The following is a 21,898-nucleotide window of genomic DNA, read 5'->3' as shown; positions in this document are numbered from 1 at the left end:
CGGTGCGAGACCTTACACACGTGGGGGGCGGGGCTGCAGTGCGGCTTGCGCGAATAATTTAAAGGGGCCGCGCCCGCGGCGCTGGGCGGAAAGCTACTGGTGTTGGCGCAGAGTGGACCCCGGCTGCGGCCCGGTGGGTGAGTCCGGGTTTTCGTCGGCCCCGCAGAGGCGTCCCTTCGGGGGTCGTTAGCGAGTCCTCGGCTTTCCCAAGACCTGCCCTCCGATGGCCGGTAGCCCCCGACTCTGTGATGCTCCCATCCCCCCCAGTTCCCGGCAGGTGTTTCCGCGCCGGTAGCCAAGTACGCGCTAGGGAGGAAGAGGACTAGTCCTCCCTATGAATTTTCCAGGTAATACTTCCAGGGCCCAGTGACTCCCCCAAATTTCCGTTAGCACTCTAGCGGTGCCAGAAATACTCTCAGGTTTCAAGAAAAGTCCCAGTAATATTCCAGCATTCATTCCTAGGCCGGCTCTTGCTCAAACGACCCCAGGGACGTGCCCACCCACTTCCCAGTTTTCCCAGGAATAGTGCTGTATTCCTGAGAATCTCTCAGCAACTTTACAGTGATCCCCAGTAATCCCAGCGTCCCTGGTTACGTCTCCCAGTAATGGCGCCAGCATCGTTCGGAGAGTCCCAGTGATGCACCACACTGTCAGAGACCCCCGTAACTTTACTAATGCGTGACGGTAAATCTAGCATCAGCCAGTACCACCTTGCGAACCCGCCCCACGCCGAGCGTCCCGGGATTCCTCCGAGACCTCCGCAATGCCCCAGGATCCCTTGTGTGGGAGTTTACAGCAGCACTCCCGAGCGCCCCCGCCCGTGGGTCTCCCCAGGGGCAGGGCCCGTGGCTTGAAGGCCCCAGTTTCCCTGGGGTTGGGGCGTCCAGTCTTCGCAGAGGGGTGCGGTCTAACGTCTACCGGGTCAGGATTGATCAATCCCTCAGGGCAGAGGCTAGGAGAGGGCCACTTGCGGGAGGAAGGCGGGCTCTTCGGGAACCCGTGCGCAGGCTGCTGACTATGGGTATCCGGCCGGCTGCCCTTTGGCCCCAGGGTGGGGCTGTACCCGTGGGGCGTCTGCTCGGCTCGGCGTGTGGGTGAAGGGAACCAGGGACTTGCCTTACTCCCTAGCCCGGGTGTCGAGGTCACCCTGCACCACCCCTCTCCTCTGCAGCGCCTCACCAGCCGTCCCCAGGCCAGTGAAGCCATCCAGGCGGCGAGTACGAAGGGGGCAAGGCTCGCGGTAGGGGCAGGGGAGAGGCGGGCCCAGAGTGACGACTTGCACCGGTTCCTGCTGCTTCTTATTGCCCAGGACTCCGGGCTACCAGACCTCCGCCCAGTCTGAAGCAACTGATGGAGGCTCCGTTGCAAACGGGAATGGTAAAGATTGCTTTGTGAGGCGATGTGGGGACTACAATTCCCGAAATGCTTAGCGCTCATCGCGGTCCCGCGAGAACTGTCCAGACGGAACTACGTTTCCCGGCGTGCGTCGCGGGCCGCGGAGCCGCCGGAAAGAGTTGCGCCCCCGGGGAGGGAGTAGCGGCGGCCCATTCTGCGGATGGGGACGTCGAGGCACGAGCCGACTGTGACCTCCTCGGGGGCGGCGGACTTGACCGAATGGGATGGGGACGGGGGCGTCCCCGCCTCCGGGGAGGGCTCGGCAGGCCGGGTATGCGATGCGCAGCCAGTGCCTTTCGTCCCGCAGGTGCTGGGCGTGATGATTGGGGCCGGAGTCGCGGTGCTGGTCACGGCCGTGCTCATCCTCCTGCTGGTGCGGAGGCTGCGAGTGCCGAGTGAGGACCCAGAGGGCCCCTCCGGGGAGGCTGCGGAGTGGGGAGCTGAAATGCCCGGGTTCCTGAGGCAGTAGAGATGGGACGTAACGGGAGTCTGCACGCAGTGCTCTCCTCTCTGGCCTTGTGGGGTCTGCGCAGAGCTCAGAGTGTTTGTCTCCCCACTTATCCCCAGAAACGCCAGCACCGGATGGCCCCCGGTATCGATTCCGGAAGAGGGACAAAGTGCTCTTCTATGGTCGGAAGATTATGCGGAAGGTGAGTTTAGGACCCCCGGGGTCCCCGCTGAACACACAGAGGTTCTGCCTTTTCCTTTTTACTCGTCTTAGTAAGTCCGTCCTCCTTGGCTAGGGTCCTCTGGATCTGGCCCCTTCTTCCCTTGGTCTGAACTGGCAGTTCACCCATCCCCCATCCTTACTCTTTCTAGGTATCACAATCTACTTCCTCCCTGGTGGATGCTTCCGTCTGCACCACTTCCCGGCCACGCATGAAGAAGAAACTTAAGATGCTCAACATTGCCAAGAAGTAAGGCTGTGTTGGGTGTACCTGGCACTGGGGGCTATCTCAGGGACCCTTTGAGTAATCAGCCCACACCAAAGGGTGTATCTAAGTGTTCCTTGAGCCGTGCGGACTGTTTGGGGAGTCTTCCCACATCAGAGGGGCTATCTCAGAACTCTCTCACACTAGACAGGCCAGCTCTGAGAACATCTCAGCGAGGTTCCCCCTACCACGGGGTGTCTGTGAGTCAGTCAGCGTCTTAGATACTTTGTAATAATAGGGTCAGGGGTCTCCGTCTGGGCTCTCCGTGTAGGCCAGTTCATGGGTCTCCCCACACAGTAGGTGATTCGTTGGGGTTAACTCAGGTGTTTCTGTAATCTCCTGGAGGGGTTATCTCAGCAATCTCTCTACGTCGGAAAGCACCTCTCTATGTCACCCACCCTGGAGTTCTTCCCACACTAAGGAGGCTATCTTAGGCATTTCTGTTCTCCAGGAGTCATTTCAAGAATCTTCTTGCTCTAAGAAGCATAGGAAGGACATCCCAGGGCTCCATGCCATCAGCAAAGGGATATCCCAGAGTCTCTGAGAAAGGGTCTCCCAGGGATCTTTCTAAGTTGGAAGCTGGCTATGAGGTTGGTCTCTAGACATCACAGAATGTACTTTTTTTTTAATAATGTTTTATTTATTTATTTATGAGAGTCAGAGAGAGAGAGAGAGAGTCAGAGGCAGAGGGAGAAGCAGGCTTCCCGCCTACCAGGGAGCCGGATGCGGGACTCGATCCCAGGACAAACGCTTAACCATCTGAGCCACCCAGGTGCCCTCCCGGAATGTACTTGAAGGTCTGTCTCAAGAGTGTTTTCACACCAAGGGTTATCCCACTGAGGGTGTCATCCTAGGGCTGTCCATGACCAGCAGATGTGTCATCGCATGGCTTTTTGTGACTTCGGTAGAAGGGCTAGCTCTAGGGCCTCTATGATCAGTTGATGGTCTATATCTCTTGTCTGTGTATTTCACGGGGGTTGTGTCAGTGTGTGCATAGCCTCGAGGAGCTCCACTGATGTTGTCATGGCCTTCAGGGGGCTATCTCAGCTCTCTCTGAACTGGGCGAGGGCTAGCCCAAGATCTCTTTGATCAGAAGAGGAGGTATATCTGGATTTGTCTATATCGTGGAATTTAATTCAGGAGTGTTTACACCAGAGGGTCCTATCTCAGCGGGCTTGTGACCGGGAAGGGGCTATCTCAGTAGTACCTGTGACTTGCAGGGAAGGGCTCTTCAGGGTCTGTGAGCAGCAGAGAGCACTATCTGTGCTCTCCACATACAATGAGAGCTGTTTCAGGAGTCTTTGTGACTATCGAAGGGGTCATCTCAGGGTTCTCTGAGATCTGAAAGGAAAGGCCAGCTCAGGGAGCTTTACAGAGATCCGAGCAGCTGACGGGGTCTCCTCGTATGATGGAAGCTACCCCGGAGCTCTGCTTGTGTTGGGGAGGCTATCTCCGGGTCCGGTCTGTGCTAGGAAGGAAGGTCTCAGAGGTCCCGTGATGAATGGAGGTACAGTTTCTGGGGTCAGGCCTCATTTTATGTCAGCGGTGTGCCTAACTACAGGGTCTGTTTCAGGAGCTTATGATTAGCAAAGAGGCGATCTCAGGATTTTACAGCAGAGGACAGCAAATTTTTTTGTAAGGGATCAGGTTAGTAAACATCTTAGGCTTTGTAGGTCATACGACTGTGTTACGGTTTTTCAGCGTTGTCGTTGAGTGAAAGCGGCCACAGGTAACGTGAATGAACGAACACGGCTGTGGGCCAATAAAACTTCATTTACGGAAGTAGGTTGCGGACCAGAGTTTGCTGACCGCTGTTCTTTGTGATTTAGAGGAAGGGCTATGTGGGAGTCTTCAGGTCTGCCCCCTCCCTCTCTCTGCCTGCTCCCTGCATCCTTCTCTTCCCCCCAGGATCCTTCGTATCCAGAAAGAGGCACCAACACTGCAACGGAAGGAGCCCCCACCTGCAGTGCTCGAGGCTGACTTGACGGAAGGTGACCTGGCTAACTCCCACCTGCCCTCCGAGGTGCTCTACATGCTCAAGAATGTCCGGTCAGTGTTGGGGTGCAGGTGGGGGGCGGCTGCAGAGTTTGGGGGCTCACCTGACCTCCTGCATTCCTCCCCCTCTCTCCCCCACCCGACAGGGTGCTGGGCCACTTCGAGAAGCCTCTCTTCCTGGAGCTCTGCCGACACATGGTCTTCCAGCGGCTCAGCCAGGGGGACTACGTCTTCCGGCCAGGCCAGCCGGACGCCAGTATCTACGTGGTGCAGGATGGGCTGCTGGAGCTCTGTCTGCCAGGGCCGGTGAGTGGACCAACCGTGGGGTACCACGGGGGAATGGGGAGTGGGGACTGGGTTGGGCGTTGCTGTCGGTCAGCGGGGTTCGCGGACTTTTGAGATGCGCAGGCAGAAGTTGGGAACAAACACGCAAGGGTGTTGAGTTGGTCTCTGTGGTCAGCAGTTACGGTTAATGACGGCCAGAAAATGGATGCCAGCCAAAGATTTGGTGGGTTTGGGGATCAGGGTGTTAGTGATCACTGGGTGGTGAGGTCCAGAGCCAGTGGCATGCTCAGGGGGTAGAATGCCAGTTGGCAGGGGGGACAGCCCCAGTCAACCTCCCCCCCCCGCCCCGTGTCTCAGGATGGGAAGGAGTGTGTGGTGAAGGAAGTGGTCCCTGGGGACAGTGTCAACAGCCTTCTGAGCATCCTGGATGTCATCACCGTAAGTGATTAGTCTTGGGGGACTAGCAAGCTGGGTATGAGGACCCAGTCGGTGGGCTGGTTTGGAGAGGGTCACCTGGGGGGCCCCAATCTCCCAGAGTCCCCTTGGATGCTGCCAGTGGTCTCACAAGGAACTGGCCTTGGGAAGGCCTTGGGGAGCAGTAAGGGAGCGCACAGCCCCTGATCTTGATTCTGCTTGTTCCCCTCACACCCACAGGGCCACCAGCACCCCCAGCGGACTGTGTCTGCCCGGGCAGCCCGAGACTCCACAGTGCTGCGGCTGCCCGTGGAGGCCTTCTCTGCTGTGTTCACCAAGTACCCCGAGAGCTTGGTGCGGGTGGTGCAGGTCAGCGGGCCTTTGGCCTCCCTCCACCTTCCCCCGCCCATCCCAGGCACCTGCGGGCTGGGGCTCAGCAGCCAGGTGGCGCTCAAGCTGTGCTTATCAGCCCTGAGCAGCCAGACCTCTGGGGGCCCCTGTCCCCTCCCTTTAGCTGCCTCCACCCTTTCTCCCCAGGCTTCTGCCACCTGATTGTGGGTTTCTCCCTGGCTCACCCTCTGCCCACGGCCAGCCCCTTACTGCTCCTGGCCTTGACCTTCCCTACACTTCCACCCCCTTAATGCCTAGTCTGCATTTTCTTCCGCTTCTTGTTATCTGATTTTCGTTACCCGGTGTCTCACCCCACCTTCTCCCTGGCCACAGATCATCATGGTGAGGCTGCAGCGGGTCACCTTTCTGGCCCTTCACAACTACCTGGGTCTGACCAATGAGCTGTTTAGCCATGTGAGTTCTGCAGGGGGCCCAGGGAACATGGAGCCGGGAGGGTGGGGGTGGGATGCATGCCTCCCAGGACCTACCACAAGAGGACTCTCTGTCACCAGGAGATCCAGCCCCTGCGCCTCTTCCCCAGCCCTGGCCTCCCAGCCCGCACCAGCCCTGTGCGTGGCTCCAAGCGGGTGGTCAGCACCTCAGCGACTGAGGAACCTAGGGAGACTCTTGGCCGGCCGCCTGACCCCACTGGGGCCCCACTACCTGGACCTGCAGGTATCAGAGATGACCCCAGCCGTTTCCCAGGGACCCCAGGTCTGACTCCTGTTTGGTCCCCCAGAGACCCCTGGCCTCGGCCCTAGGGGGCCATCAGAATCACTTTCCTAGTCCCCCAGGTCTCAGAGACTGTGAGCTGACCCCTTTCTAGACCCCGCTCAGTTCCCTACCCTGTGATCCTAGCTTTAGGCTCTGAGGGGCAGGAGCCTGACCACGTGTCTCTCCCAGGGGACCCGGTGAAGCCCACATCCCTGGAGGCTCCCTCTGCCCCCCTGCTGAGTCGCTGCATCTCCATGCCAGTGGACATCTCAGGTTTGGGGCACCAGATGGAGGGGGGGAGGCCATCGGGCTTCTGGGTTGCCTGTAGACGTACCAGCCTTGATTTTTCCCATCTGTGAAGTGGGAATACTGGCAGTATTCTTGTGATGTTTTTGTGGGTAATTATTGAGATGGTGTCTTCCTAGCTGTGGTTAAGAAGGATTCTGAGGGCGAGTGCTGTAATGCAGTAGTCACATTTGCGCAGGTAGGGGGTTTGGCACGTAAGTCAACTGGGGTCGTTCTCATCTTTATTGTTTTTATAAAATACCTCCTGCCCACTGCAGGCTTGCAGGGTGGGCCGCGCTCTGACTTCGACATGGCGTATGAGCGTGGCCGGATCTCCGTGTCCCTGCAGGAAGAGGCCTCAGGGGGGCCCCAGGCAGCTCCCGTTCGGGTAAGGCCTTGCCCTTGCCCCCTCCCCTCCCCAGAGACCTCCCACAACCCTGGCCTGGCCCACGGTGGCATCCCCGAGAGAAGGTCAGGTGGGAGCACAGAGGTCACAAGCCCTGTCCCGTGCAGACCCCCACTCAGGAGCCCCGGGAGCAGCCAGCGGGTGCCTGTGAGCACAGCTACTGTGAGGACGAGCTGACCACCGGTGGCTGCCCCTTCGGGCCCTATCAGGGACGCCAGACAAGCAGCATCTTTGAGGCAGCGAAACGAGAGCTGGCGAAACTGATGCGGATTGAGGTGGGTGGCCGCGGGGCTCCAGGAGGGACGTGGGGTGGGGGACGGGGAGGCCCACAGGGGCCCGTCTCAGGCCCCCTTTCTCTCCAGGACCCCGCCCTCCTGAATAGCCGAGTCTTGCTGCATCATGCCAAAGCTGGCACCATCATTGCCCGCCAGGGGGACCAGGTGAGGCTGACCCCTGGTCTCTAATGCAGCTCCCACCCGAGACCTTTTTCCGACCTCTGAACCTCACCCCGACCCTACATGTAGATCTGTCTCAAACGTGTGATTTCCATCCCTGCCCCTAGATGATGTACTCTGATCCCTTTTGCGCTCTGGACCTAGTGACCTTTCCTCTCTAATCCTCGAAACTTTGACCCGAGGACCGCAGCCCCTCGGTCTCTCTCACCTGCTCTGGCCTTTCCTGTGACTTCCGTTTTCTGACCTTTCAGTTCTGCAGTATGCTCTGACGTACTATCTGCTTCTCCTCCTGGGTCCCTGCTGGGATGGGTGTGCGATAAGTGTGTATGCATCAGAATCTGGACCCGGAGGCTGTGCACCAGTCCCTGGAGCTGGATTTCAGTGCTTCCTGGCAGCACCCGGGACTGTAGGAGATTGTATCCCATGAATCCCTCTGTCGTCCACATGGGGAAACTGAGACCTGGTCGTGATTTCACAGTCTGGAAGTATGGAGGAGGAGGGCTCTGGACTTGGTGGGGGGCAGAGTTGTGATCACACTCCACCCTGACTTCCTCTGTGACCTTGGGCAAATCACTGAGAAAGTTCTCAGCGTCCTCATCCATGGAATGGGGTAATAACAGTAACTCTCTGGTAGAATTGTCACTGGGATTGAAGAGTGGCTCTGAACTGCTTAAGGTTTTCAGAGGTGACAGGCTCGGAAGGTGCTGGAGCAGCTCATGGGGAGACTGGGGGGCGACGTGGCATAGGCACTAAGACTGCAGCCCCACCTCAGGGGAGGGGGAGGGAGGTCCTGGGCTTGGGGCGGGGGTGGGGGGAGTGGCCCACCTGCCATCTGGTGGCAAATGATATTGTTGTATCATTTGGTCTGTTGCATGAGCTGTCACCTGGAGCTGCTCATTGCAGGGGTGGGCTCCTTCCTATAGAGGAAGTTGAGTGAGGCTTTTGCCAGCTAATCGTGGTACTTGGGGGGCGGAAGAATCGTCACACCATGGTTCTTGTGGTGGGCCCCTGGGCCCTGCCTGTCTGGGAGACTCTGTTGGCCTCAACCTAGCCCCAGCCTGGCCTGCTAACAGACCAGACTGGTTGGTCTGCAGCTACTCGAGGCTGCTGGGGGGGTCTTCAGAACTTTGTTAGGGACACTGATCTGCTATGCCTCCCTCCAAAATTTCATACCAGTGGTTTTTCATTTGGGGTCCACTCCAGGGACATTTGCTAATGTTAAGACATTTTTTTATTGATTTGGGAGGGTGCTACTGGCATCTAGTGGGTAAAAGCCAGAGATGCAAGAATGCACAGAACAGCCCCCCGCAGCAGAATTATTCAGTCCCAAATGTTAATAGTGCCAAGGTTAAGAAGCTCTGCTTTACAGACATTTCCCAAAGTGTGCTTCATGGAACACCTGTATCACAAACAAAGGATCTGTGCTCAAACAGATTTGGGAAATGTTGGCTATTTAATCCCTTTGTGGAAGCTCTTGGTGAACACCATTAGCATATTCAAGGCTCTGAGAAGTCCTGCTGTGAAGAGACTTGCTTGCCAATCTGATGACAAATGGCAGCTTAATATTAGTAACTCCCATTCATATCCCAAACGGGAGTCTGGAAGTTTTGTCTTAGAAGATTACAGCACGTGTATGTGTCTCCTGGGGCTGCAGAGGCAGGAAGCACCAGCAAGATCCCTGCCCTTGGGAAGCCCACAGTTCTGACCGACATTGCACTCAAAGAATTACTCCAGTTCTTGTAAAACCGTCCGTGCTTCATGCTTACACATAAAAGACGTTCTTGGCTTTACAAAATCTGGCTCAGGCAGGGTAGCAACTCTGAGGAGGTGACTTCCAGCTAAGGAGGAAGGATGGGGAGGAATTAACTAGGTGCAAGGGGGAAAAAAGAGCTTTCTAGGCAGAGGGAAAGCTTGTGCAAATATCCTGTGGTGGGAGTAGGATTATGTGATCTCTAGGAAACAAAAGGAAGTCAACAGGGAGCGGAACAAGGGACCTGGGAAAAAATACAGATGCAGATACACACATAAAATTGTATCTACATAATACCTTCAGTGGTTTTTAGGGCATCCACAGAGTTGTGCAACCATCACCACTATCAATTTTGAATTGAAAGAATACTTTCATCACCTTGAAAAGAAGGCTCATACCCTTTAGCTGTCCCCCTCCTGCCTCCTAACCCGCACCTCAGCGGTGAGTAGCGCCTAATCTTAGGTCTCTGTAGACCTGCCTGTTTGGGACACTTCACATAAACGGAATCACACAGGATGTGGCCCCCGGTGGCTGACGTCTTTCACTTAGCATCATGTTTTCAAGGTTCATCCGCACTGTAGTGTGTGTCGGTGCCACTCCTTTGTGATGAAATAGTCGATGGTGTGGGCCTACTGCATTTTGTGTATCCATTCTTCATCTGATAGACATTTGAGTGATTTCCACCTTTTGGCTATTACACACAGTGCTGCTACGAAGATTTCTGTATGAATTTCTGTGTGGATGTAGATTTCCATTTCTTTTGGGTATATATCTAGGAGTCAAGTTGCTGGGTCAGGGCAATCCTATGTTTAACTTTTTGTGAACTGTTTCTGACTTTTGCCAGACTGCTTTCCAAGGCAGTGGTGCTATTTTATTTTTTATTTTTTTAAAAGATTTTATTTATTTATTTGACAGAGAGACACTGAGAGAGGAAACACAAGCAGGGGGAGCAAGAGAGAGAGAAGCAGGCTTCCCACGGAGCAGGGAGCCCAACATGGGGCTGGATCCCAGGGCCCCGGGATCATGACCCGAGCCGAAGGCAGATGCTTAACAACTGAGCCACCCAGGCGCCCCGGTGCTATTTTATGTTCCCACCAGCAGTGATGAGAGTTTCAATTGCTCTACATCCTAACATGTTTTGATGCTAGTCATCCTAGTGTGTGCAGGAGCATCTCATGGTTTTGATTTGAATTTCCGTAGTAATTGATGATTTTGAGCATCTTTTCTTTATTATAAAATTTATTTGAGAGAGAAAGAGAGAAAGCACGAGCAGGGAGGAGGAAGGAGGGGCAGACGGAGAGGGAGAAGCTGACTCCCTGCTGAGCAGGGAGCTTCATCCCAGGACCCTGAGATCATGACCTGAGCTGAAGGAAGACGCATGTATAGAGTATAGAGGGCATAGAGGTTATGTAAAAGTAAAATAAAACCTTTATTAAAAAATTTCTGGGCCTTAATCTGAGCTCAGATTTTGGTAATCCATTAGTAATGTCCGCTCTGGGTGCCGAATGGGAATTAGATACGTATGCTGTGCAGCTCAGAGCTATCCAAAGCCTTTACTCCCCCCTTCAACTTTTCCTTTCTTAGCCTTTCCTTTGGGTGCCTTGAGCTGGGTGGGGGCTGGGACTGTTGCCCCTGTGCCCATCTCTGCCTCTGCCCCACAGGATGTGAGCCTGCACTTTGTGCTGTGGGGCTGCCTGCATGTCTACCAGCGCATGATTGACAAGGCAGAGGATGTGTGCCTGTTCGTGGCACAACCTGGGGAGCTGGTGGGGCAGCTGGCAGTGCTCACAGGCGAGCCCCTCATCTTCACACTGAGAGCCCAGCGTGATTGCACCTTCCTGAGGATCTCTAAGTCCGACTTCTATGAGTACGGCTGGGCGCCACCCCCCCAGGGGGTGGGAGTGGCACTTGGAGGGCCCCCACTTGACTCCGTTCTGCTGTGGCAGAGGTCATCCCTCTGGATGCCCAGTGTCTCTCCAGGGCAGCTTTGAGCCCTTCTGATCCTACCGCCAGGCTGTCGTCCACCCACTTCACTTCCTAAGGAATGTTCCAGGGCACCCCCCCCAGCTCATGCACCCCTAATTTTCCCCTCCAGGATCATGCGAGCACAGCCCAGTGTAGTGCTGAGTGCCGCACACACCGTGGCCGCGAGGATGTCGCCCTTCGTGCGCCAGATGGACTTTGCCATCGACTGGACGGCTGTGGAGGCAGGACGCGCTTTGTACAGGTGCAGCCTTTGCCCTTTCTTGCAGCTCGAGCCTTGCCCGAGACCCAGCCCTGACCCTGTCTGACCTGCTCCCCACCCCAGGCAGGGCGACCGCTCCGACTGCACCTACATTGTGCTCAATGGGCGGCTGCGCAGCGTCATCCAGCGGGGCAGCGGCAAGAAGGAGCTGGTGGGCGAGTACGGCCGCGGGGACCTCATTGGCGTGGTGAGTGCCGCGCCACCCACTGCCCTCTGATCACTCCCACTACGGGTTCCCCCCACCAATCCTCCCAACAAACACATCGTACCAGGTAATATGATGGGCCAAGCCCAGTCCTTTCCATGGGCAGAAGGGGGCACCCTTCTGTGTGGTGAGTCTTGATCAGACTCCGGCCCCAGACCTCTATTAGAAGAGGAGACAACCCCCCCCCCGCCTCCCGCCGGGCATAGATCCCTAACCCTCTCCCTCTCCCCGAAGACCTAATGAGTAGTGGGGTTTGATTTCCACCCATTATCGGGGGTCTTTCGGGGCAGGGCGGTAGCGCCTCGTCTCTACCCACGGTCGGCTCCCCGTTTCCTGTTGGGGCCTCCCGGCTCAAGCAGCCCTGGTCATGCACTGGGGGGGGCCCCCCAGGTGGAGGCGCTGACACGGCAGCCTCGTGCCACGACGGTGCACGCTGTGCGCGACACGGAACTGGCCAAACTCCCGGAGGGCACCCTGGGCCACATCAAACGTCGATACCCTCAGGTGTGGCTCGGAAGCTGTGTGGGCTGGTCTCCTCATGGGGGGCGGGGCCCGAGGGGGCAGGGCCTAATAGTGGGGACAGAGTGGGGTGGGGGATAGAGCCCCAGGGAGCAGGGAGGAGGCGGAAGCCCCGGAGTTAGAGCAGGGCTCTTGGGAGCGGGACCCAAGTAACGGGGACCCAGGCACCTCGGTAGGAGGAGGGAAAAGTAGAACTCAGACAGTTGCCCCTCTCGTCTCATTGGACGGCCTCCCATGCCCCAGGTCGTAACTCGCCTCATCCACCTGCTAAGCCAGAAGATTTTAGGGAATTTGCAGCAGCTGCAAGGACCCTTCCCAGGTGAGAGCCGGCTGTCCCCGGGGATGCTGGGGGTTGTAGTCCGACGCCTAGAACACGCTGGGAGGGGGAGCCCGAACCCCTGGGCATGCTGGGAAGTGGAGTCCAGCGTATAAACCACGCGCTGGGTGGAGCTTAAAGTAGGCGTGGGACCTGATTTCCGGTGCCTGCTGGCGGGGTTGGGGGGTGGGGTTCGGGGTCCTGGGCACGTCGGGAAGCAGAGCCTTAGACCCAGGCCATGCTTTTAATGGAATCTAAAGTATCAGTTGTTGCCGACAGGCGGAATCTTTAAGGGCGAACTTGGTTCTGGGTGTCAGGGCCTGCGGGCGGGTTGGAGTCCACATCCTGAGCACACTGGGCGAGGGAGTCCCGGAAGAGTATGCTGGGAACTGAAGTCCGTGGGGTGGAAGTTGGGGGCTAGGGGCCAAGTTGGGAAGTGGCTTCTGAAGTTACTGACTAGCAGGAAGGTGTAGCTTGCTGAGTTAGGGCACATTGGGAATGGAGTCGGACTTCAGGTGCGTGGAAATATGGACCAGAGGTTCTACGTAAGGGAGAACCGACCCTGAATCAGCCCAGCTGCTCCTCCTTCCCTTTAGGGCCTTCTGCCCCTTTGGCCTTGACACCTGGATGGTGGGGGGCAGTGGTGAGCCTGGGCTAAGGACCGCCCCCATGCTCAGGGTCTTCTCTGACAGATTCCCCCCCCCCCCCCCCCGCCCCAGTCTTGGCCCATGTGTACAAATGCCCATTCATTTTCCATCAGGCCATTGGTCCACCCTTGTCACAATTGTGGGGCAGTCTTGCTGGCAGAAACGTTAAGATCTCGGACCCCTGAGTGCCTCTCTGTTGATGAGATACAGAAAAATTTTCTGGGGAGCACCTAATATGTACTAGGCCCTGTGCTGGGCGCCAGTGTTGGGGGGCTGGGGAGAGTGCACAAGACGGGAGGCTCCTAGAAGAGTTTACAGCTTGGCAAGCAAGACATTGAAAAATACGAAGAAAAAGTGTGACGTCACAACCTGACACATACAGCGAAGAAAACAAAAGAAGGTCTTGATGGAGTGTGATGGAGGGAGGGAGGGAGGTTTTTCTGGGGACAATGAGCTGGGACTTGACATGCCCAGAGACAGAAATGAGATAGGGCGTGGCACTGAAGAGAACTAGGAAGGCCTCACACACAGGGTTTTGTGGTTTTGAAGCCCTTCAAGGAGGAAAGTGAGTAAGGGGGAGAAATGGGGGGAAGGAGTCAGGTCACATAGGGGCTGGGAGCCCCAGAAAGACATTTAAGCTTAATTCAGACTGTTATGGGAAGCAGCTGGAGGGGAGGAGCCAGTGGGAGGTCCAGGCAAGAGAGGTGGGTGAAGGCTTGGTCTAGAATGTTAGTAGAGAAGCTGGGAAGCAACAGATGGGCCAAAAATATATTTGTTTCTGTGTAGTTTCGTGTTCAAGTTCCTTCAGTGGCTAGAAGCACCAAGGCCATAATGGGGTAGGGGCACAGATCTGTCCACACAGGCACAGTGGAGTGCTTATAGAGTTATGTAATGGATCCCGTTGAGATGAGGCCCCAAACTGAAGGTCAGATGGCTAGGTCTTACCAAGACAGGGGATGGGGTGAGGCTGTGGGTCCAGGACTGAGGCCACAACCTCTTCCGTGGCTTCACTAAGCCTCAGTTAGATGATGAAGGGTGGGGATTTCTGAGGAGGAGGAGGCAGGTCTACCTCTCCAGACGCAGGATTGCACAGCAAATCTCCTTCATTGGGGTCTCAGCAGGCTCGGGACTAGGTGTCCCCCCTCACTCGGAGCTTACCAACCCAGCCAGCAACCTGGCAACGGTGGCAGTCCTGCCAGTGTGTGCCGAGGTGCCCATGGTGGCCTTTACTCTGGAGCTGCAGCATGCTCTGCAAGCCATCGGTAAGTCGGGGGCTTGGGGGGGGTGCGTGGTGAGAACAGGCCATTGGTCTAAGTGTGGGTGGGGCACGTGCAGGCAGGGCTGTGGTCAGTGGGGGTGGGGTGGGGGGTATTACGGGACAGGCCCCCAGGTCTCTGGGCCTGGGTGTCTGACTCTCCATCCTCACCCATCCCCAGGGCCCACACTCCTTCTCAACAGTGACATCATCCGGGCCCGCCTGGGGGCTTCTGCTCTCGATAGGTATGTGTTCGGAGTTTGAGGAGGTGGGGGATAGATTTGAAGCCCAGAATGCCTTCAGATCTGGTTGAGTCCTGGGCTGGGAACCAAGGAGCATGTGCCCCATCTGTTCAGTCAGTGGGAGACCATGGGGCATGGACATGTGGGGGCCTGGGTGTCTAAGTTCCCCTCCTCCCAGTAATGGAACTACATGGTTTCTGGGAGGTGTGGGACCCCTGCCCAGCCCCCTGGGATGACTCACCCCCACCCCTGTCCCAGCATCCAAGAGTTCCGGCTGTCAGGATGGCTGGCCCAGCAGGAGGACGCGCACCGCATCGTGCTCTACCAGACTGACGCATCGCTGACTCCCTGGACCGTCCGCTGCCTGCGCCAGGCCGACTGCATCCTCATCGTGGGCCTGGGCGACCAGGAGCCCACTCTCGGCCAGGTCCGGAGACCGTGCACAGTGACCCCTCCCCCCACCCCCGGACCTCGCCCTCTGCCCTCCGGTGCCTGCAGCAGGCCCCGTGCACCCTCACCGTGGGGCTAGGCAAGCAGAAACCCAAGCTCAGCTGGGGGGGTGGGGGGGTGGCGGCGAGGTCATGACCGAGGATTAGTGACTTCCACTCTCTGTTCCCCCCCAGCTGGAGCAGATGCTGGAGAATACAGCCGTGCGCGCGCTCAAGCAGCTGGTCCTGCTGCACCGGGAGGAGGGCTCAGGCCCCACGCGCACCGTGGAGTGGCTCAACATGCGCAGCTGGTGCTCGGGGCACTTGCATCTGCGCTGTCCACGCCGCCTCTTCTCCCGCCGCAGCCCTGCCAAGTTGGTGAGCGCCGCGCCTGGAGAGGAGCCCTCCCAGGGACCACCAGCCTCTAGGACCGTTCGGGAGCAGGGCCGCTGTAGCCGTGGGCTTAGAGACGCGTGGGGGCAGGAGCGGTGGTGTGGAGGTCCAGACGTTGGCTCTTGCACCCCCATCCTCATGCGTCACCTCTCTGTCCCCCCCTGCATCCCAGCACGAGCTCTACGAGAAGGTTTTCTCCAGGCGCGCTGACCGGCACAGCGATTTCTCCCGCCTGGCGCGTGTGCTCACTGGCAACACCATCGCCCTGGTGCTGGGCGGGGGCGGGGCCAGGTGAGGGGCGGGGCCAGGGTGCCGGAGGGGTGGGGCTTATTTCCCGGAGCCGCCCTGGAGGGGTGGGGCTGGCACTCCGTTCCTTGCCTGTGGGGGTGGGGGGGAGGGGCGGGGCCTGGGGGGGGTCTCCAGTCGGTCCCTGGGTTTTGTCTCCCTTGCAGGGGTTGCTCACACATCGGCGTGCTGAAGGCATTGGAGGAGGCAGGTGTCCCTGTCGACCTGGTGGGCGGCACGTCCATCGGCTCCTTCATCGGGGCCCTGTACGCGGAGGAGCGGAGCGCCAGTCGCACGAAGCAGCGGGCCCGGGAGTGGGCCAAGGTGTGTATGGTGGGGAGGGCACCTACCGCAGGAGCACCCTGAAACCTGATCCCCGAGGGGCTCCTGGGCTTTTTCTGCCTTGTTCCTGATTTTATCTGTGAACCCCTCCTGGACTCTCATGGCAATACCTCCAGGACCTTGCCGGCCTCTTGTGACCTCCTGGTTAGTGACCCTAGTCCCCAACCCCGTGCCCTCCTGGCTGGAGCAGTCAGGACTCTCAGTGACCACCTCGTTAGTGACCCCAAGTGACTCCCGTTCGACCCCAGCCGGTCTCCTCGCTCCTAGGGCATGACCTCAGTGATGGAGCCGGTGTTGGACCTCACATACCCCGTCACCTCCATGTTCACCGGGTCGGCCTTCAACCGCAGCATCCACCGGGTCTTCCAGGACAAGCAGATTGAGGTGTGCCCTCCGCCCTCGCCTGCCCTGTCCCCGCCGCTCCCCGCGGGAGTCCCCACTTCTCTCCCAGCTTGGTCCCTGTCCCCACAGGACCTGTGGCTGCCATACTTCAACGTGACCACGGACATCACCGCCTCGGCCATGCGTGTCCACAAAGATGGTAGGTGCCCCCAGCCAGCCCCGCAGCGACCTCTGCGGCTGTGGGGGGAGGGGGTGCAGGGAGGGCAGCCAAGCATCTGGGACATTGTTAACATGAGTGACCGTCCACCCTGGCCCGATTGCCGAGCACTAACCATCACCCACTAATGCCCCAGAGGCCCCAGGTATGTCTCTTCTCAGGGGTGGGGGGCTGGGGGAGGAGTCAGGCGCCTCACCCCCTCACGCCGTCCCCGCAGGCTGCATGTGGCGTTACGTCCGGGCCAGTGCCTCCTACTGCCCTTACCTGCCCCCGCTCTGCGACCCCAAGGACGGGCACCTGCTGGTGGACGGGTGCTATGTCAACAACGTGCCAGGTCAGCGAGCCCACCGGGCTGGCCGGGCCTCCGAGCTTGTCTGAGCGTGTCTGTGCGTGTCTGTGTCTGTGTGTCCCGCCGGGCAGGCTCCCTGTGGCGGTACGTCCGCGCCAGCATGACGCTCTCGGGCTACCTGCCGCCGCTGTGCGACCCGAAGGACGGGCACCTCCTCATGGACGGCGGCTACATCAACAACCTGCCAGGCAAGTGGCTGCCCGCTCGCCCGCACGCGCGCACACGCGCAGGCGCACGCCCGGATAGGCGCCCGGGAGGACGCGCGCGCACGCTCACGCAGCGGCAGATACGTGGGAGCGCCCGAGGACAGAAGTGTGTGGAGCTGGAAGGCGCATCCACGTAGACGCACGTGCGCACAGGAGCACGTACGAAAGGAGCACGCAGGGGACCGTGGGACACCCGTCTGGGCTCACGCGTTCTCGCGGCTGCTCACAGTGCGGGTAGCGTACTCCCACACGTGCACGTGGCCAGACCCCTGTGCCCACGAAATCGGGCGCGTGTCCTTGCCCACCAGCCTGTGCACGTGCACACCGCGTGCTGCCTCAGGTGCGCACAGGCGTGTGCACACACACGGCGGGTACCTCTCTGTCCATGGAGAGCTTTCCTATCTGCTGACCTCACGTGTGCAGGCGATAGGGGGGCCGGCTGTGCCACTGAAAATTTCGCGCGTGCCCGGAGGCGAGCACAGACAAGTAGACGTGTGTGCTAGCTGAACACACACTCTCGGTCCTGGAGGCCGGAGATCAGCCAACTCCAGCCAATCCAGCCCCCTGCCTGGTTTTGTAAAGAAAGTTTTATTGACACGCAGCCAAACCCAGTCGTTTACATCTCATCTGTGGCCGCCTTTGTGCCACACGGGCAAAGTTGAGTAGTTGCGGGGGGAGGCCACTCGGCTGCCAAGCCAAAGTTATCTCTTGGGCCCCTTGCAGAAAAAGTTTGCAGGCTCCTGCCTTGCAGGTTCTGTACGGATGCACATGCTAACAGCCGCACACACGTGAGCAGGTGTATGCAGATCCGCAGGTTGATCTAGACATGTGTTGACGGAAGTGTACTCAGGCCCTGGTGTGTGTATAGAGCTATAGACACGCAGAGGTGTGCATGTTCACACGCAGGCAGGAGACACACACAGACAACAGAGATGTGGGCAGGCACACAGATGTGGGAACATGTTCCTAGACACACAGATTAGCTCGAGGGACTCGTGCAAAGTCTCCTGGAGACTCGGGTATCTTCCTGTGCTGGGCCTGGCTATAGGACCCTGTCCCCATCCCCCCAGGCTCTCCCAGACCCACTCAGGGACCCTCCGTGGGGCACACGGACGGACATGCAAACACAAACCCACAGACACACCACCCACCTCACGGGGCCATCACCTGCCCTTCACGCCTCTGTCCTGTTTCCCTGAATGTCTTTGTTCTTGGTCATCATTCTCTGTCCCTGTCTCAGCCCCAAATGTCCCCCCAGACTCTCTCTCCTTCCGGATCTCTGATATCTTTCTCCCCCGAAAATCTCTGTTGCTGTCTCTGTTTCCCTGCATTTCTCTCCCTTGTGGCTTGACTTCCACGCCTCTGCTGCTTGGGCTCCCTGCCTCTCTGACTTCCTGTGTCTCTGGTTCCTGGTGCCCTTACCGCCCTTTATCTCTTCACAGCACTCCCCTTCCTCCACCCCGCTGTCCCCCCATGTGTCTGACCTGGTGTCTTCTTCTCCCAGCAACTTTGTCCCTTTGCCTCCATCGGCCCCATCCCTCTGGCCCCAGTCCCCCAGACCTAAAAGCTCCACCGTCGGACCCCACCTCCTTAACATCACAGGCCTGGAAGTCCGTGCCCTTTGCATACCGGCATGTTGTTTGCATGGTTTTTTTGTGTGTGACCATTTGCATGATGGTGTTTGTGGGACTGGGTTGAACGTTCTCTGCCCTGAGCCCTGGTGGGGAGCTGCCTGCTGACCCTCCCCCCTCCACCCCCCGCCCCACAGCGGACATCGCCCGCAGTATGGGTGCCAAGACAGTCATCGCCATCGATGTGGGAAGCCAGGATGAGACAGACCTCAGCACCTATGGGGACAGCCTGTCTGGCTGGTGGCTGCTGTGGAAGCGGCTAAACCCCTGGGCAGACAAGATCAAGGTTCCAGACATGGCCGAGATCCAGTCCCGCCTGGCCTATGTGTCCTGCGTGCGGCAGCTGGAGGTCGTCAAGTCCAGCTCCTACTGCGAGTACCTGCGCCCGCCCATCGACTGCTTCAAGACCATGGACTTCGGGAAGTTCGACCAGATCTATGTGAGCGGGTGGGAGTGGCACGGTGCCGGTGTGGTGGGCTGGCAAAGCTTTACTACTTAAAGCCCAGAGCGACCCAAGGGGAGAGATTGTAGGGCTCCATTCCCAAATGGGCTCCGGGAGGAGCAGAATGGTAATTGATTTGTGATGCCTGCGGTGAGTGTGGCAGGGGAACGTGGCTGTGCGTGTGCTGTGTAAGCACTAAGTTTCCTGCTAGGTGCTGGCTGCACTGCCCGAAGCACATGAGAGGTTTCTAACACCGTTTGCGCACGCACGGGTGGGAATGTGAACAGGCGATCCGTTAGTCATGTCTGCCACAAGCATGGCCAGTGTGGAGCCATGCGCGGGCCGCGCCACTCATCTGAAAAATGCGTCCCAGCCCACGGCAGCTGAAACTGATCAGGAGCTGAAGTGTGCCGTGGTGGATTAGTGATGTCTGTCACGGGCTGGGGAGATGGTGATGGCTGCGCGGTATTGTGTATTTGCAGACCTTGAAATAAGCTGACGCACTGTGGTCTCATGCCAGTTGGCACTTAGCACACTGCATGGGGCTGAGGGGGAAAGAATGTGGAGAGGTTGATGGGTCAGGCCTGGCAGGGGCACAGGATGAGGAATTCGGGGACAGGTGTGCTACACGTGGCTGGCTCGGAAATAAGTTGAGCCTCAGATGCCAGCTCCCTCCAGAGCATCAGGCTCTTGAGGGGCCAAGGAAGGGTTAGCAGAATGGAATAAGCAGAAAAGGGGAGGCAGAGAAAACATGAGGGGAGGGGCGTTTGCAGGCCTGGCTCCAGCCCCCTCCCTTCCCGCAGGATGTGGGCTACCAGTACGGGAAGGCTGTGTTTGGGGGCTGGAGCCGGGGCGACATCATTGAAAAGATGCTCACGGACCGGCGATCTGCCGACCTCAACGAGAGCCGCCGCGCGGATGTAAGCCTGGGACCTACCCCAGTGAGGCCACTCAACAACAGAGCTTTCCCCCAGCCTGGCTGAGGCACCCCCAAAACTCAGATGACCCCAGACCTCTTTGGATTTAGCAGAGCCCCTCAGACCAGAGAGCTGCCCCTCGGATCTCGGGGCCCCCAAGACACCACAGCCCCTGACACTCCGGGACCCCACAGCACCTCCGAGATCCTCACCCGCGCCGCTCCACAGGTGCTGGCCTTCCCCAGCTCTGGCTTCACCGACTTGGCGGAGATCGTGTCCCGGATTGAGCCCCCCACGAGCTACGTTTCTGACGGCTGTGCTGATGGTGAGGGGCCAAGGGCAGCTTCGAGGGGGGTGGGGATGGAGCTGGGATCTGCGGGATGTGGCTGGAGATGTCGGGCCAGCCCGCGCCCCCTCACTTCGCCCTGCTCCCGGACTCCAGGGGAGGAATCGGACTGCCTGACCGAGTATGAGGAGGACGTAGGCCCTGACTGCTCGCGGGACGAGGGGGGCTCTCCCGAGGGTGCGAGCCCCAGCACTGCCTCCGAGATGGTGAGAGTGGGTGGCCCTGGCCCTCCCCGGGGTGGGGGTGACTCGGCGGAGACGTGCACAAGTACCAGTGTCCCATGCTGTGTGACGTGTGCGTGCGGCGCTCCTGTCCCTGCAGGAGGAGGAGAAGTCCCTTCTCCGGCACCGGCACTGTCTGCCCCTGGACCCTCCCAGCTCAGCTGCAGAGGCCTGAGGACCTCGAGAGGGGTCCCCCTGGGGCTGGGCCGGGGCTGAGCCCTGTAAGGGTGGCTCACTCCTCTGCCTGCTGCTATGCCTGCGACCCTCCTGGGTCCCCCTGGGACCCCAGCCCCCGGGGCCCACACACTGGACTGCCCTGCCCCCGGGGGGAGGGGCCGCACTGCACTGATGACCATGATCAGTCACTCCCAATAAACCTTTCCCTCTTGGAAGCGGCCTCGTGTCATCTTTGGGTTCGGAGGGTCACCTCGCCCCCCTTTCCGTGACTAGGATGGCTGAAGCTGAGGCCCAAATGGCCTTGAGCTTGTCACAGTACCCACATGCTGTGCCCAGCCTCAGGCCCAGCTAGCTTCCGCCACTGTGAGTGTTCTCTCAGAATTGCCCCATAGCCCCACTCAGTGCTGGCTTCAGACCACAGGATTTCTGGAGATCACAGATATTCTTGGATGCCCACCCTGGCACCCCTCATTTTCCTTACTAGGTTTCCACAGCCTCTGTGCTCGACTGGTCCTACTGTGTGCAGGTGCTTTGTGTTTCCTATACGTTCCTACTGTGTGCACCACAGAGCCTGGTTCCCAGAGGACACTGTGTGCCTCTGCACAGGCTTAAGGACTTTCAGAAGCTCCCAGGCATTGGTCCTACTGTGTGGTAGGCTGTGGTCACACAGAATGAGCCAGTCCCTATGGCACGCTGAGACCTGTCCCCAAGGGTTCTCATTCACTGTCTTGGTGTTAGACTTTGGAGCCAGACTGCCTGGTGTGAAGCCCCGGCCTTGCCTCTTACTGCTGGCCTCGGGCTTGTTACTGAAACTCTGAGCACCCTTGCTTCACCTGGGGAGTGGGGATGTGGGTGCTCCGTGACTCCCCGGATGTTACTACTCCAGCCTGGGCCCGGCTCCTGGCCAGAGCCCCTGCTATGTGCTGCAGGCCTCCTGGGGCTCCCGCTCACTGCCTTCACCACATGCTGTTCTGTGTGAAGTTCACTGGCACTAAATTCACACACATTGTTGTGTGGCCATCCATCTCCAGAACTTTCTCATCTGAAACTGAAACTCTGCCCCAATTAAACAAGGACCCCCCCAGCCCCGGGCTCCCACCCTCTGCTCTCTGTCTCTGTGGATCGGACTCCTCTAGGGACCTCCTAGAAGTG

The 21,898-nt window shown here is 58.6% G+C and overlaps 1 protein-coding gene across 8 annotated transcripts; it reads left to right on the top strand.

The window, feature by feature from the left end:
* The first annotated feature begins 48 nt into the window (after window positions 1–48).
* Window positions 49–20,961, top strand: PNPLA6 (patatin like phospholipase domain containing 6). Of its 8 annotated transcripts, none has more exons than XM_027585737.1 (34): window positions 49–137; window positions 1,172–1,377; window positions 1,703–1,790; window positions 1,963–2,045; window positions 2,215–2,312; window positions 4,236–4,376; window positions 4,469–4,628; window positions 4,965–5,045; window positions 5,262–5,390; window positions 5,745–5,825; window positions 5,924–6,086; window positions 6,315–6,398; window positions 6,689–6,798; window positions 6,924–7,091; window positions 7,179–7,256; window positions 10,683–10,888; window positions 11,117–11,248; window positions 11,330–11,453; window positions 11,862–11,975; window positions 12,234–12,309; window positions 14,072–14,215; window positions 14,390–14,453; window positions 14,709–14,877; window positions 15,074–15,256; window positions 15,444–15,562; window positions 15,724–15,880; window positions 16,166–16,282; window positions 16,370–16,439; window positions 16,878–16,994; window positions 18,781–19,082; window positions 19,889–20,005; window positions 20,231–20,327; window positions 20,445–20,554; window positions 20,670–20,961. In XM_027585737.1, the coding sequence occupies exons 2-34, from the start codon at window positions 1,351–1,353 to the stop codon at window positions 20,742–20,744; spliced, it is 3,984 nt and encodes a 1,327-aa protein (XP_027441538.1). In that variant the 5' UTR covers window positions 49–137; window positions 1,172–1,350; the 3' UTR covers window positions 20,745–20,961. The 8 variants fall into 8 exon arrangements, with proteins under 8 accessions (XP_027441538.1, XP_027441537.1, XP_027441536.1 ...); XM_027585736.1 differs by lacking the exon at window positions 49–137 and adding an exon at window positions 148–347; XM_027585735.1 differs by lacking the exon at window positions 49–137 and having other exon boundaries at window positions 1,023–1,377.
* The last annotated feature ends 937 nt before the right edge of the window (window positions 20,962–21,898 follow it).

This window comes from Zalophus californianus, chromosome 1 (genome assembly GCF_009762305.2).
Source record: "Zalophus californianus isolate mZalCal1 chromosome 1, mZalCal1.pri.v2, whole genome shotgun sequence".
In the NCBI taxonomy this organism is placed as follows: domain Eukaryota; kingdom Metazoa; phylum Chordata; class Mammalia; order Carnivora; family Otariidae; genus Zalophus; species Zalophus californianus.
Note: the sequence above shows the minus strand (reverse complement) of the source record. Positions and strands in the feature narration are given on the sequence as shown.